The sequence below is a fragment of the Coregonus lavaretus genome (genome assembly GCF_964263955.1).
Source record: "Coregonus lavaretus genome assembly, chromosome: 10".
NCBI classification, from domain to species: Eukaryota; Metazoa; Chordata; class Actinopteri; order Salmoniformes; family Salmonidae; genus Coregonus; species Coregonus lavaretus.
Genome location: NC_139997.1, coordinates 13,336,738 through 13,353,008, shown reverse-complemented (window position 1 = coordinate 13,353,008; position 16,271 = coordinate 13,336,738). Strand labels below are relative to the sequence as shown.

At 43.8% G+C, this 16,271-nt stretch overlaps 1 protein-coding gene across 1 annotated transcript in view; it reads right to left on the bottom strand.

The window, feature by feature from the left end:
* Positions 1–16,271, bottom strand: part of LOC311135946 (phosphatidylinositol transfer protein beta isoform-like) — a 31,526-nt gene that overhangs the window by 9,948 nt on the left and 5,307 nt on the right. The window contains exons 2-6 of the mRNA XM_084169987.1: positions 12,924–12,954; positions 7,600–7,745; positions 6,225–6,316; positions 3,939–3,946; positions 2,332–2,490 (exon numbers count right to left, since the gene is read on the bottom strand). Of these exons, the coding sequence (XP_084026113.1) occupies positions 2,332–2,490; positions 3,939–3,946; positions 6,225–6,316; positions 7,600–7,745; positions 12,924–12,954 (436 nt within the window). The remainder of the gene's footprint in view (positions 1–2,331; positions 2,491–3,938; positions 3,947–6,224; positions 6,317–7,599; positions 7,746–12,923; positions 12,955–16,271) is intronic.

Below are 16,271 nucleotides of genomic sequence, written 5' to 3'. Positions count from 1 at the left end.
CCTCCCCCCTCCCCTCAAAGTCAATACTTTGTAGAGCCACCTTTTGCAGCAATTACAGCTGCAAGTCTCTTGGGGTATGCCTCTATAAGCATGGCACATCTAGCCACTGGGATTTTTGCCCATTCTTCAAGGCAAAACTGCTCCAGCTCCTTAAAGTTGGATGGGTTCAGCTGGTGTACAGCAATCTTTAAGTCATACCACAGATTCTCAATTGGATTGAGGTCTGGGCTTTGACTGGGCCATTCCAAGACATTTAAATGTTTCCCCTTAAACCACTCAAGTGTTGCTTAGGCAGTATGCTTAGGGTCATTGTCCTTCTGAAAGGTGAACCTCCATCCCAGTCTCAAATCTCTGGAAGACTGAAACAGGTTTCCCTCAAGAATTTCCCTGTATTTAGATGAAAAACATCCCCACAGCATGATGCTAACACCACCATGCTTCACTGTGGGGATGGTGTTCTCGGGGTGATGAGAGGTGTTGGGTTTGTGCCAGACATAGCGTTTTCCTTGATGGCCAAAAAGCTCAATTTTAGTCTCATCTGACCAGAGTACCTTCTTCCATGTGTTTGGGGAGTCCCCCACATGCCTTTTGGCGAACACCAAACGTGTTTGCTTAAAGATAAAAATAAGCGCTGGCTTTTTTCTGCCCACTCTTCCTTAAAGCCCAGCTCTGTGGAGTGTACGGCTTAAAGTGGTCCTATGGACAGATACGCCAATCTCCGCTGTGGAGCTTTGCAGCTCCTTCAGGGTTATCTTTGGTCTCTTTGTTGCCTCTCTGATTAATGCCCTCCTTGCCTGGTCCGTGAGTTTTGGTGGGCGGCCCTCTCTTGGCAGGTTTGTTGTAGTGCCATATTCTTTCAATTTTTTTTATAATGGATTTAAAATGGTGCTCCGTGGGATGTTCAAAGATATTTTTTATAACCCAACCCTGATCTGTACTTCTCCACAACTTTGTCACTGACCTGTTTGGAGAGCTCCTTGGTTTTCATGGTGCCGCTTGCTTGGTGGTGCCCCTTGCTTAGTGGTGTTGCAGTCTGGGGCCTTTCAGAACAGTTGTACATATACTGAGATCATGTGACAGATCATGTGGCACTTAGATTGCATACAGGTGGACTTTATTTAACTAATTATGTGACTTCTGAAGGTAATTGGTTGCACCAGATCTTATTTAGGGGCTTCATAGCAGAGGGGGTGAATAATTATGCACGCACCCCTTTTCCATATTTTTTTGTTGTTGCATTTTTTGAAACAAGTTATTTTTTAAATTTCACTTCACCAAATGTGGACTATTTTGTGTGTCCATTACATGAAATCCAAATAAAAATCCAATTAAATTACAGGTTGTAATGCAACAAAATAGGAAAAACACCAAGGGGGATGAATACTTTTGCAAGGCACTGTACAGCCGACTAGCACTAGGTAACGCTACCTAAAGTAGAAAAACATATTTTTTTTTACAAATCGATCGGACAAAAAAAAAATATTGCGATATGTAACTGTATCCATCACTACTACACAGGGTCAAGTCTACTAGCATAAATCTCCTGATCTACGCTAAGAATTAGGCTGTTATGTTGGGTCCTGTACAATATGGCACGTCAGCAGTATGTCAGTAAGGTGATGTATAGATCAGAGTTTCTACACAGTGCCTTGCGCAGGCCGTTTCTCTGGCGGACGGGAATGGACTGCCAGGCTAACAGCAGCAGATACAGGGCTAGGAATGACACTAGAATGGCAGTAATCTTTTGTGGAAAGAAGCACGTAACACAAATGGTAGTGGGGCAGACTGTGCGACTAACAAGGAACTTCGTTCCGGTACACAGATTTTTCAACCCTGATAATTTGGACAAATTGCGATTTCGCAGGTGTTCGCACCTTTCGGAAGGGGAGGGGACATTTGGCACATAGATTTGCCCAACACTGGCTCAGAGTTTTAGAGGGGTGGAGACTTCACTAGCCTCGCTAGCTCTCCCCCCAGAACTTAATCAAGCATTTGACGCAATTAACAAGATTCTAGTTCTGGGTGTCCGAGATTACCGGTAGACTGGCAGAGACAACCAGTCAACATGCAGTGACGCAACTCATCCACATGGGGAGACAAATACCCTGATGGCGTAACCATCAGTGCCTGGACAGGGGACAGACTACTTTACCACCTGGGAAAAGAGCCATTTTGATGTCACTGATCTAACATGGCTGAGTGGTTAAAAACTCACTGCTTTAGCAAATACAGTGATGTCCGGTCTGATGCGCAATAGAGGAATGATCAATTTATTCAAATAATGTTCCACATTTTCAAATAGTGTGTGTGTGCGTGCGCGTGTCCACTCACCCCATGGGCCACCACATCTTTGTCTGCGATGTCGATGGGAATCACCTCCACTGTCTTCCACGTAGGACCATCCAAGTCATGCACGTTTTCTAGAGTTCCCATGTCAGGTTTGTGCCACGTCTCAATCTTTATCAGGAAGTCATCTTTCATATACTCGTTCTGGTAGTAGAGGAAAATAGAGAAGAGAAGTGAGCAAAGAAAGAACAGGAGACAAATCAAATCTCTGTCAATGTTTTAATCTGGCAAAGCATAAATTAATCCCATCCGATCTGGGTCGGGACGGCGGCCATGTTGGGTGTACCATTCCACATTTTTGATAAGCTGATTCTATGGATTCTGTGGTGGGAAGAAAACGAATTCCTAGAAGGCTTTAGTGTTCACTTCCTCTATATAGTAGCCTTAAAATGTCAGCCAATGGCAAGCTTGAGAATGCCTTGAATGGAGAACCAATGGGAATCTCATACTGAGAAAGCCTTGAATGGAGTCCTGGGAGGCCTAAGGCCTATTTAAACCCCACAGCTAAGCTAATTAACCGATTAGCTGTTTGGGCTTGTGGGTGCAAAATGGTTTTGTTACAGTCTAATGCTACAGTATGTACTGTAAATGCTTGAGTTGAATAGTACTAGTCACTGGTAATTTTCCACACCTGTGATTTATTACTGGCTCATCTTTCGGGCGCTAAAAACCTAGCTAGGCGGAAATCTAGTTTCCTCTGGTTAGGCTTTAAAGATCCTATCACTCCTCTATCTGAGACAGGCTGTGAGAACTGGTTAGAACCGGTCTCATTTGTATTATTCTTCTAAGGAAGTGGAGCCAATTACCCCTTATCTCTTTTGTAAGCTTGCCTCCCCCTTGGAGGGGTAAGCAGTTCTTTGTGTAGATGAACTATATAAAGAGTGTGTGATTGTAACATTTTTGAGATCCTCTCCGGTATATCCTGAGAGATCCTTTCTGGTAAATCCTGAGAGTTCCTTTACGGTATGTCCTGAAGGTTTCTACGGGTTCATCCTGAGAGAGTGATCTTCCTTGCAATTGCTAGAATAAATTTTTTAATGCTGATAAGTGAGTTCTGCCTAATTCCTCAAACGAGTTTTCCTCAACAGGCTAAAACGACACAGCTGGTTAGTGCACTACTTCACTCTGCCTAGCTAACTGTGGCGTGATATTATTAGCAACATAGCTAGCTACACAACACCACCACGCTATAGAAGCCACTAATGGGATTGAGTGTCTCAAATCCATTCACACAACAAAACTATCCCACATAGACAATGGCTGGGGGAATATGGGAAAGGGGGATACCTAGTCAGTTGCACAACTGAACGCATTCAACCAAAATGTGTCTTCCGCATTTAACCCAACCCCTCTGAATCAGAGAGGTGCAGGGGGCTGCCTTAATCGACGTCATCGGCGCCCAGGGATCAGTTGTTGTTGGGGATTAACTGCCTTGCTCAAGGGCAGAACAGCAGACTTTCCCACCTTGCCGGCTCAGGGATTCGAGCCAGCGACCTTTCCGTAACTGGCCCAATGCTCTTAACCGCTGCTAGGCCACCTGCCGCCCCCAGTGTGCATGTGTTTGTGTGTGTGTCAGTTCACTCACTACTCACCGTTATAACTGCCGCAGATGGAGAAAACAAGCAACAGAAAAAAAAGGAAACAGTTTACTTTCAATAAAATAATCAGTGACAAATTACAAATGTAGGCCAGTACCTTGCCAGAAGATGCCGACCCTACCATTATGCTTGTTAACGCTGAGCTGCACTGGGGTCGGAACGCAATCATGGATTACATTAAGACACCGTGAAGCCAGTGCAAGATATGGGTCGGAAAACGTACCTCAATGCAGGGATAGGATATGCCACTGTACTCCAAATTGTACCTTTATCCACACTGATACAGTGGGGGAAAAAAGTATTTAGTCAGCCACCAATTGTGCAAGTTCTCCCACTTAAAAAGATGAGAGAGGCCTGTAATTTTCATCATAGGTACACGTCAACTATGACAGACAAAATGAGAAAAAAAATCCAGAAAATCACATTGTAGGATTTTTAATGAATTTATTTGCAAATTATGGTGGAAAATAAGTATTTGGTCAATAACAAAAGATTCTCAATACTTTGTTATATACCCTTTGTTGGCAATGACACAGGTCAAACGTTTTCTGTAAGTCTTCACAAGGTTTTCACACACTGTTGCTGGTATTTTGGCCCATTCCTCCATGCAGATCTCCTCTAGAGCAGTGATGTTTTGGGGCTGTCGCTGGGCAACACGGACTTTCAACTCCCTCCAAAGATTTTTTATGGGGTTGAGATCTGGAGACTGGCTAGGCCACTCAAGGACCTTGAAATGCTTCTTACGAAGCCACTCCTTCATTGCCCGGGCGGTGTGTTTGGGATCATTGTCATGCTGAAAGACCCAGCCACGTTTCATCTTCAATGCCCTTGCTGATGGAAGGAGGTTTTCATTCAAAATCTCACGATACATGGCCCCATTCATTCTTTCCTTTACACGGATCAGTCGTCCTGGTCCCTTTGCAGAAAAACAGCCCCAAAGCATGATGTTTCCACCCCCATGCTTCACAGTAGGTATGGTGTTCTTTGGATGCAACTCAGCATTCTTTGTCCTCCAAACACGACGAGTTGAGTTTTTACCAAAAAGTTCTATTTTGGTTTCATCTGACCATATGACATTCTCCCAATCCTCTTCTGGATCATCCAAATGCACTCTAGCAAACTTCAGACGGGCCTGGACATGTACTGGCTTAAGCAGGGGGACACGTCTGGCACTGCAGGATTTGAGTCCCTGGCGGCGTAGTGTGTTACTGATGGTAGGCTTTGTTACTTTGGTCCCAGCTCTCTGCAGGTCATTCACTAGGTCCCCCCGTGTGGTTCTGGGATTTTTGCTCACCGTTCTTGTGATCATTTTGACCCCACGGGGTGAGATCTTGCGTGGAGCCCCAGATCGAGGGAGATTATCAGTGGTCTTGTATGTCTTCCATTTCCTAATAATTGCTCCCACAGTTGATTTCTTCAAACCAAGCTGCTTACCTATTGCAGATTCAGTCTTCCCAGCCTGGTGCAGGTCTACAATTTTGATTCTGGTGTCCTTTGACAGCTCTTTGGTCTTGGCCATATTAGAGTTTGGAGTGTGACTGTTTGAGGTTGTGGACAGGTGTCTTTTATACTGATAACAAGTTCAAACAGGTGCCATTAATACAGGTAACGAGTGGAGGACAGAGGAGCCTCTTAAAGAAGAAGTTACAGGTCTGTGAGAGCCAGAAATCTTGCTTGTTTGTAGGTGACCAAATACTTATTTTCCACCATCATTTGCAAATAAATTCATAAAAAATCCTACAATGTGATTTTCTGGATTTTCTTTTCTCAATTTGTCTGTCATAGTTGACGTGTACCTATGATGAAAATTACAGGCCTCTCATCTTTTTAAGTGGGAGAACTTGCACAATTGGTGGCTGACTAAATACTTTTTTTCCCCCACTGTACATCGAGAAGATTGAAATACTGCTATCATTTTGGAATGGCAGTGTCGGCCAATTAGCTCCTTTGTTGTTCAACGCGACCTGCCATTCCATAATGGCTGCTGTGGCTACTGCTAGCTAGCATGAGGATGAAAAAGGCAGTTTTTCTTCTTGATGGAGCAGTGTGGATAAAGGTACAATTTGGAGTACAGTGGCATAGCCCATCCCTGCATTGAGGTACGTTTTCTGACCCATAGCTTGCGCCGGCTCCAGTGTCTTAATGCAACCACGATTGCGTTCCGACCCCAGTGCAGCTGATTGTAAACAAACGTAACAGTAGGGTCGGTATCTTCTGGCAAGCCAGTCCCAATCAGAGATGGCCTCAATTGAGTGTTTAAACTAGAGTTCTGGTGCTCACCGGTGCGACAGTATGGGTAGGCGTTCCAGGCTTTTTCATGGAAGACTAACGCTCCCTCTGGTGCAATATACCTCAACCAGCCTGGGACTTTACTGCAAGGAGAGACAGACAGGAGTCAATCATCTGAGTGTGTATGGCTGTGTTTACACAGGCAGTCCAACTCGGATCTTTCGACCAATCAGATCTGCTCTTTTGTCAATAATTGACCCTTCACTAAGCCCCGCCCCCTTGGTTGTCGTCACTACCTCAGTCAACATTTTCCCGGGAAGCTCAATTCCCCATTCAAACGTCTGGAGAGAAACCCTCACAATGACCTCAAACTGTGTTTTTAACACACAATGAAATTAAACAGACCACCCCTTGCTAATCAGGAGACTCTCGGGTATGTTGTGGTGGACTGTCATTACAATTGCTTCACATGAACCTGGTAAAATTTATTTTTGTGTGGCTAGCCACTGGATGGCTTGGAATGTGCTGTCAGCATGCAGTCAAAGTTACTAACCACTTTTGGAGCCAACTAGTAATCTCAAATCGTATCCTGACGTCGATAGCAGATTACATACATTTGGGGAAAACAAGTTAGCTGGCTAGCTAGCTAGTGTTAGCAATGTTTTAATGGTGGTCAATGAGACAGAGCTAGCTAACCAGCTAGCAAACAATGCAACAAAAGTGTCAATTCAGATTCGAAAAATATTCCATCAGGCTCTGAAATTCAGGAATCACAGTCGCAAGTACCCCTGGTGTACTGTTACATTATTTAGCCATTTAAACAAAACTTTTTCCCATTGCCCTCCATGCGTTTGAAACTAGAGCTTATCCGAGGCGAGTGGACTCAAGCGTGGTTGCCCACAATTCTGGGGCGTGGCTTAGCGAATGGTCAATTAGGCAAAATATCAGAATTGGGCTGCCTGTAAATGCAGCCTTATAATATAATAATATGCCATTTAGCAGACGCTTTTATCCAAAGCGACTTACAGTCATGCGTGCATACATTTTTGTGTATGGGTGGTCCCGGGGATCGAACCCACTACCTTGGCGTTACAAGCGCCGTGCTCTACCAGCTGAGCTACAGAGGACCACTGCCTTTGTGCAGGGTTTCCCCAAACTCGGTCCTGGGGCCCACCCTTGGTGCACGTTTTGGTTTTTGCCCAAACACTACACAGCTGATTCAAATAACCAACTCGTCAACAAGCTTTGATTATTTGACTCAGCTGTGTAGTGCTAGGGAAAAAACCAAAACATGCACCCAGGACCGAGTTTGGGAAACCCTGCCTTAGTGTGTATGTGGGTGCATCTGTATTTTCCTCTTCATCCTCGCCCAGTGTATGGATCTCTTAGCTGGCAGATGTATGTTTGTGTGTATGTTCTACTGTACCTCTTAAGATGGTAAACTTTATGCGTGTACTGTCCCTTCTCTCCCTCTTCCTCGTAGGGTTCATTTATCAGCACCTCAATGCCTTCTCCTCCCCCAGTCTCATTCTTACTGGCCTCTGCTACGGTGAACAGCTGACCAACTTGGTACTGCAACACAGAGAGAGAACAGAGAAACATGTCATATATACACACATATATATACACACAGTGGGGAGAACAAGTATTTGATACACTGCCGATTTTGCAGGTTTTCCTACTTACAAAGCATGTAGAGGTCTGTACTTTTTTATCATAGGTACACTTCAACTGTGAGAGACAGAATCTAAAACAAAAATCCAGAAAATCTCATTGTATGATTTAAGTAATTAATTTGCATTTTATTGCATGACATAAGTATTTGATACATCAGAAAAGCAGAACTTAAAATTTGGTAAAGAAACCTTTGTTTGCAATTACAGAGATCATACGTTTCCTGTAGGTCTTGACCAGATTTGCACACACTGCAGCAGGGATTTTGGCCCCTCCTCCATACAGACCTTCTCCAGATCCTTAAGGTTTCGGGGCTGTCGCTGGGCAATACGGACTTTCAGCTCCCTCCAAAGATTTTCTATTGGGTTCAGGTCTGGAGACTGGCTAGGCCACTCCAGGACCTTGAGATGCTTCTTACGGAGCCACTCCTTAGTTGCCCTGGCTGTGTGTTTTGGGTCGTTGTCATGCTGGAAGACCCAGCCACGACCCATCTTCAATGCTCTTACTGAGGGAAGGAGGTTGTTGGCCAAGATCTCGCGATACATGGCCCCATCCATCCTCCCCTCAATACGGTGCAGTCGTCCTGTCCCCTTTGCAGAAAAGCATCCCCAAAGAATGATGTTTCCACCTCCATGCTTCACGGTTGGGATGGTGTTTTTGGGGCTGTACTCATCCTTCTTCTTCCTCCAAACACGGCGAGTGGAGTTTAGACCAAAAAGCTCTATTTTTGTCTCATCAGACCACATGACCTTCTCCCATTCCTCCTCTGGATCATCCAGATGGTCATTGGCAAACTTCAGACAAGCCTGGACATGCGCTGGCTTGAGCAGGGGGACCTTGCGTGCGCTGCAGGATTTTAATCCATGACGGCGTAGTGTGTTACTAATGGTTTTCTTTGAGACTGTGGTCCCAGCTCTCTTCAGGTCATTGACCAGGTCCTGCCGTGTAGTTCTGGGCTGATCCCTCACCTTCCTCACGATCATTGATGCCCCACGAGGTGAGATCTTGCATGGAGCCCCAGACCGAGGGTGATTGACCGTCATCTTGAACTTCTTCCATTTTCTAATAATTGTGCCAACAGTTGTTGCCTTCCCACCAAGCTGCTTGCCTATTGTCCTGTAGCCCATCCCAGCCTTATGCAGGTCTACAATTTTATCCCTGATGTCCTTACACAGCTCTCTGGTCTTGGCCATTGTGTAGAGGTTGGAGTCTGTTTGATTGAGTGTGTGGACAGGTGTCTTTTATACAGGTAATGAGTGGAGAACAGGAGGGCTTCTTAAAGAAAAACTAACAGGTCTGTGAGAGCCGGAATTCTTACTGGTTGGTAGGTGATCAAATACTTATGTCATGCAATAAAATGCAAATTAATTACTTAAAAATCATACAATGTGATTTTCTGGATTTTTGTTTTAGATTCCGTCTCTCACAGTTGAAGTGTACCTATGATAAAAAATTACAGTCCTCTACATGCTTTGTAAGTAGGAAAACCTGCAAAATTGGCAGTGTATCAAATACTTGTTCTCCCCACAGTATGTATGTATGTATGTATGTATGTATGTATGTATGTATGTACAGTGGGGGAAAAAAGTATTTAGTCAGCCACCAATTGTGCAAGTTCTCCCACTTAAAAAGATGAGAGGCCTGTAATTTTCATCATAGGTACACGTCAACTATGACAGACAAATTGAGGGAAAAAAAATCCAGAAAATCAGATTGTAGGATTTTTAATGAATTTATTTGCAAATTATGGTGGAAAATAAGTATTTGGTCACCTACAAACAAGCAAGATTTCTGGCTCTCACAGACCTGTAACAACTTCTTTAAGAGGCTCCTCTGTCCTCCACTCGTTACCTGTATTAATGGCACCTGTTTGAACTTGTTATCAGTATAAAAGACACCTGTCCACAACCTCAAACAGTCACACTCCAAACTCCACTATGGCCAAGACCAAAGAGCTGTCAAAGGACACCAGAAACAAAATTGTAGACCTGCACCAGGCTGGGAAGACTGAATCTGCAATAGGTAAGCAGCTTGGTTTGAAGAAATCAACTGTGGGAGCAATTATTAGGAAATGGAAGACATACAAGACCACTGATAATCTCCCTCGATCTGGGGCTCCACGCAAGATCTCACCCCGTGGGGTCAAAATGATCACAAGAACAGTGAGCAAAAATCCCAGAACCAAACGGGGGGACCTAGTGAATGACCTGCAGAGAGCTGGGACCAAAGTAACAAAGCCTACCATCAGTAACACACTACGCCGCCAGGGACTCAAATCCTGCAGTGCCAGACGTGTCCCCCTACTTAAGCCAGTACATGTCCAGGCCCGTCTGAAGTTTGCTAGAGTGCATTTGGATGATCCAGAAGAGGATTGGGAGAATGTCATATGGTCAGATGAAACCAAAATAGAACTTTTTGGTAAAAACTCAACTCGTCGTGTTTGGAGGACAAAGAATGCTGAGTTGCATCCAAAGAACACCATACCTACTGTGAAGCATGGGGGTGGAAACATCATGCTTTGGGGCTGTTTTTCTGCAAAGGGACCAGGACGACTGATCCGTGTAAAGGAAAGAATGAATGGGGCCATGTATCGTGAGATTTTGAGTGAAAACCTCCTTCCATCAGCAAGGGCATTGAAGATGAAACGTGGCTGGGTCTTTCAGCATGACAATGATCCCAAACACACCGCCCGGGCAACGAAGGAGTGGCTTCGTAAGAAGCATTTCAAGGTCCTGGAGTGGCCTAGCCAGTCTCCAGATCTCAACCCCATAGAAAATCTTTGGAGGGAGTTGAAAGTCCGTGTTGCCCAGCGACAGCCCCAAAACCTGAAGGATCTGGAGAAGGTCTGTATGGAGGAGGGGCCAAAATCCCTGCTGCAGTGTGTGAAAACCTTGTGAAGACTTACAGAAAACATTTGACCTGTGTCATTGCCAACAAAGGGTATATAACAAAGTATTGAGAAACTTTTGTTATTGACCAAATACTTATTTTCCACCATAATTTGCAAATAAATTCATTAAAAATCCTACAATGTGATTTTCTGGATTTTTTTTCTCATTTTGTCTGTCATAGTTGACGTGTACCTATGATAAAAATTACAGGCCTCTCTCCTTTTTAAGTTGGAGAACTTGCACAATTGGTGGCTGACTAAATACTTTTTTTCCCCACTGTATGTATGTATGTATGTATGTATGTATGTATGTATGTATGTATGTATGTATGTATGTATGTATGTATGTATGTATGTATGTATGTATGTATGTATGTATGTATGTATATATATATATATATATATATATATATATATATATATATATATATATATATATATATATATATATATATACACACACACACACACACACACACACACATATTTACAGTGGGGGGAAAAAGTATTTAGTCAGCCCCCAATTGTGCAAGTTCTCCCACTTAAAAAGATGAGAGAGGCCTGTAATTTTCATCATAGGTACACGTCAACTATGACAGACAAAATGAGGAAAAAAAATCCAGAAAATCACATTGTAGGATATTTAATGAATTTATTTGCAAATTATGGTGGAAAATAAGTATTTGGTCACCTACAAACAAGCAAGATTTCTGGCTCTAACAGACCTGTAACAACTTCTTTAAGAGGCTCCTCTGTCCTCCACTCGTTACCTGTATAAATGGCACCTGTTTGAACTTGTTATCAGTATAAAAGACACCTGTCCACAACCTCACACAGTCACACTCCAAACTCCACTATGGCCAAGACCAAAGAGCTGTCAAAGGACACCAGAAACAAAATTGTAGACCTGCACCAGGCTGGGAAGACTGAATCTGCAATAGGTAAGCAGCTTGGTTTGAAGAAATCAACTGTGGGAGCAATTATTAGGAAATGGAAGACATACAAGACCACTGATAATCTCCCTCGATCTGGGGCTCCACGCAAGATCTCACCCCGTGGGGTCAAAATGATCACAAGAACGGTGAGCAAAAATCCCAGAACCACACGGGGGGACCTAGTGAATGACCTGCAGAGAGCTGGGACCAAAGTAACAAAGCCTACCATCAGTAACACACTACGCCGCCAGGGACTCAAATCCTGCAGTGCCAGACGTATCCCCCTGCTTAAGCCAGTACATGTCCAGGCCCGTCTGAAGTTTGCTAGAGTGCATTTGGATGATCCAGAAGAGGATTGGGAGAATGTCATATGGTCAGATGAAACCAAAATAGAACTTTTTGGTAAAAACTCAACTCGTCGTGTTTGGAGGACAAAGAATGCTGAGTTGCATCCAAAGAACACCATACCTACTGTGAAGCATGGGGGTGGAAACATCATGCTTTGGGGCTGTTTTTCTGCAAAGGGACCAGGACGACTGATCCGTGTAAAGGAAAGAATGAATGGGGCCATGTATCGTGAGATTTTGAGTGAAAACCTCCTTCCATCAGCAAGGGCATTGAAGATGAAACGTGGCTGGGTCTTTCAGCATGACAATGATCCCAAACACACCGCCCGGGCAACGAAGGAGTGGCTTCGTAAGAAGCATGTCAAGGTCCTGGAGTGGCCTAGCCAGTCTCCAGATCTCAACCCCATAGAAAATCTTTGGAGGGAGTTGAAAGTCTGTGTTGCCCAGCGACAGCCCCAAAACATCACTGCTCTAGAGGAGATCTGCATGGAGGAATGGGCCAAAATACCAGCAACAGTGTGTGAAAACCTTGTGAAGACTTACAGAAAACGTTTGACCTGTGTCATTGCCAACAAAGGGTATATAACAAAGTATTGAGAAACTTTTGTTATTGACCAAATACTTATTTTCCACCATAATTTGCAAATAAATTCATAAAAAATCCTACAATGTGATTTTCTGGATTTTTTTTCTCATTGTCTGTCATAGTTGACGTGTACCGATGATGAAAATTACAGGCCTCTCATCTTTTTAAGTGGGAGAACTTGCACAATTGGTGGCTGACTAAATACTTTTTTCCCCCACTGTATGACCTGCTTTCATGCATGTACAGACTTGCATGCATGAAAGCAGGAAACTAACACAAAAATTGGGTTGGTGTGGGTTATGACATGGTGTTACTCACCTCTTGCACAGAGATCGGTAGGATCACACGGCTGTGAGAGAGAGAGTAAGAAAAAAAAACATCAGCCAACATAAGAAAACAAAGACCAAAGAGACCAAAAACCATGCAAGGGGCCCTTGCAGTACACTACCACACCACAACCCATGCCTCAGGCAGGTTGGCATTTATTGGGAGGAATCTTGTCCTGGAGGCAGCTCTGCAGGGTGGTCACTAGCTGGCCTAGCCACAAAGTTCTCAAATCTAACCCTAACCACACTGCTAACCTTATGCCTTACCTTAAATTAAAACCAAAAAGCTATGTTTTGTTTTCATGATTTTTTTACGATTAGCCAAGACAAGATTCAAGTCAAGATTGGTCCTCTGTAGCTCAATTGGTAGAGCATGGCGCTTGTAACGCCAGGGTAGTGGGTTCAATCCCCGGGACCACCCATACGTAAAAATGTATGCACACATGACTGTAAGTCGCTTTGGATAAAAGCATCTGCTAAATGGCATATTATTATATTATTAACCCAATAAATGTCAACCTGCACACCTCAGCCTGAATTGGCTGAGTTCAACCAGAGCCAAAAACCCCACACATAGTGAGACTTGTCTGTTCTTCATCATCCAGACCAATGAGCTGAACATACTGTAATAGGGAGGAACTACAATGAACTGACAATTTCTCCACACAGTTTAACATTTCGTTTGGGTACTCATTCGGCTTGTTCTGGGGGGTTGAAGAGATGGGCCTACACAGTGCTTTCCAGTGTTTAGGCCCTTCAGGGATGAGTTTACATCCAAGCTATATCACCTAACCTTATAACCTAGGCCGATAGCTGCTTCCTCCATATACCTTGCCTCCTATAGCAGCTTCCTCCATATGTAAAGCACGGGGGGCAGCATATACCGTGTACAGCCTTTTCTTTAGTAAATGCCTCCATTTCGATCTATAGTATAGGGGCAATTCCACAGTAACCATGGAATGGAGTGATGCTGAGACTGATTTTTCACTTTAAAATGTATGCCAAACAAAAACGAATGATTGCAAAGTTAAACAAACCATACAACTATGTACAAGGACTACTTTTAACAATTTCCACAGACATTTTTACAAAAACACATTACTTGAACAGTGCAGATGCAAAAGTTGGGTACCAGAATGATGGTTTTGTGTTCTGTTAACAAACTTTGCATCTGTACTGTTCTTCAAGTTAATGTGTTTTTGTATCATTTTCACTGGAAATTGTTAAAAGTTGTAATTTTGCATAGAGTTGTATAGTTCGTTTAACTTAGCAATCATTGGTTTTTGTTTGGCATACATTTTAAAGTGAAAAATCTGAGTCTCAGGACCACTCTGTTACCGTGGAATTGCCCATTGACCTAGTATGCCTCCTTCACACTGAAGGCCCTGACCAACTGGACAACCAGCCAGCAAAACCCAGACAATCCCACTCATAATCCCACCAATCCCTGAATGAGACAGTAGAGATGGAATCCACCCACCCACAGAGAGAGAGATAGAGACCCATCTATTCTAGTCTGGGTTCCAAGGTCCAGCAGAGGCCTAGTTGTGCCACGTGTAACCACAGTTCTCTCAGGTGTAACTACAGAACAGCAACAGCCTGTCACAGTGGTCCTCTGTAGCTCAGCTGGTAGAGCACGGCGCTTGTAACGCCAAGGTAGTGGGTTCGATCCCCGGGACCACCCATACACAAAAATGTATGCACGCATGACTGTAAGTCGCTTTGGATAAAAGCGTCTGCTAAATGGCATATTATATTATTATATTACAGTGTGGGTCAGGACTCTGGAGGGAAGGCAACAGGAAGTTATGATGGCAGAGCACAGGCACCCTCAGTGAGGTCAGAAACAAACGGATGCATCGGGTTTTCAGGGGAAATGGAAAGAGAGCCTGTGACACGACTTCGCTTTTGGATGTTAACAAGGTGACACTCCATCTTAACTCCTCATCCGCATTTACTGGATTGGTTGAACAGTGCAAAAGAGAACCTACCCCGACAGTTCTTTCTTTCTCGTCAGGACCAGAAAAAAACAAACCTATGTTAGAGCACAGGAAGGCCAATATCCAGATATGGGAAATTAAATCATTGCCTAGAAGAAACATCACAGGAAGTTTCCCTGGCAACACCACACCCCACCCTGACAACCACAGCAGTGACTCAGGCAATCCCACCCACTCACCCTGACAACCACAGTAATGTGAGGCAGCACTCCCTCCTCACCCTGACAACCAGTGATGTGAGGCAGCATTCTCCCCCCTCACCCGGACAACCACAGTAATGTAAGGCAGCACTCCCGCCTCACCCTGACAACCACAGTAATGTGAGGCAGCATTCCCGGATGCCATTGTGATACCTCACTATCTGACCTGAGAGAGGGACAGAGACAATAACACACACTTCAAGAACAGTCAGCAGAAACCATTACCAAACAGAGTTTCTTTCCTGATGGGATTGCAAAAATAAAATTAAAATAATAAATGACAAATATTTGTCAAACATCTATTTTTCTGTGGCAATTGACCAGAAAATAATTAAAATGTTCAGTTGACGAAAACGAGTCTAAATTATCTGTTACTCAAATCTGACTAGTAAATGGACTGGACAAGAGTTTTTGGAGAGATTGAACCGTTCTCCAATCTGGCGACAACACATCAGTGATGCAAATAAGGCACACGCCATGGCTACTCTCCCGGTGCATGTTACACGCTCCCGGTAGAAAAAGGGGCAACGTTTGGACCCACTTTACTTATCGTGCGATTCAAATAAGAACGAATGCAACGTATCCACGGAGAAGACAGCTGACAGGGGGGGGGGGAAATCTGACCCGGCGCCATAACGAATCAGTTGGACTTGCCTTTGATTTCCATAGGTGGGCCCGTTTTTTCACCGGACCTCCTATGTCTGCACGCATTTTTTAAATGGGTGTAGTAGTAAAGACCATAGGCAGCTCGTGAGTTTCAAGTTTCGGGAAAGCTTACAATTTAGCCTACCATTTCTACCGATCTGCGTGCAAGTTATGAATATTTTTATATGCACATTTTCGTGGAACAGTTTCATTTCAATAATAAAGTTATCGTTTCTCACAATCATTGTCACTTGGTTAATCATAAAAATCGGAAGTAAAATTATAAAAATCTAAAAGTTAAAATGTAACTAAGGCGAGAGCACTACCGTCTGCCATATGGACACATCGATACACGGTGGTCCATTGGCGGCTAAAGAAATGAGCGTATAGAACTCCGAGATAGCCTATATGCTAATGCAGCAGTAGGCCTATAACTTCCATCGTCAACTAAGTAAAATACATATCCCTAAAGCCGAAAAAAAATTACTGTAGAAA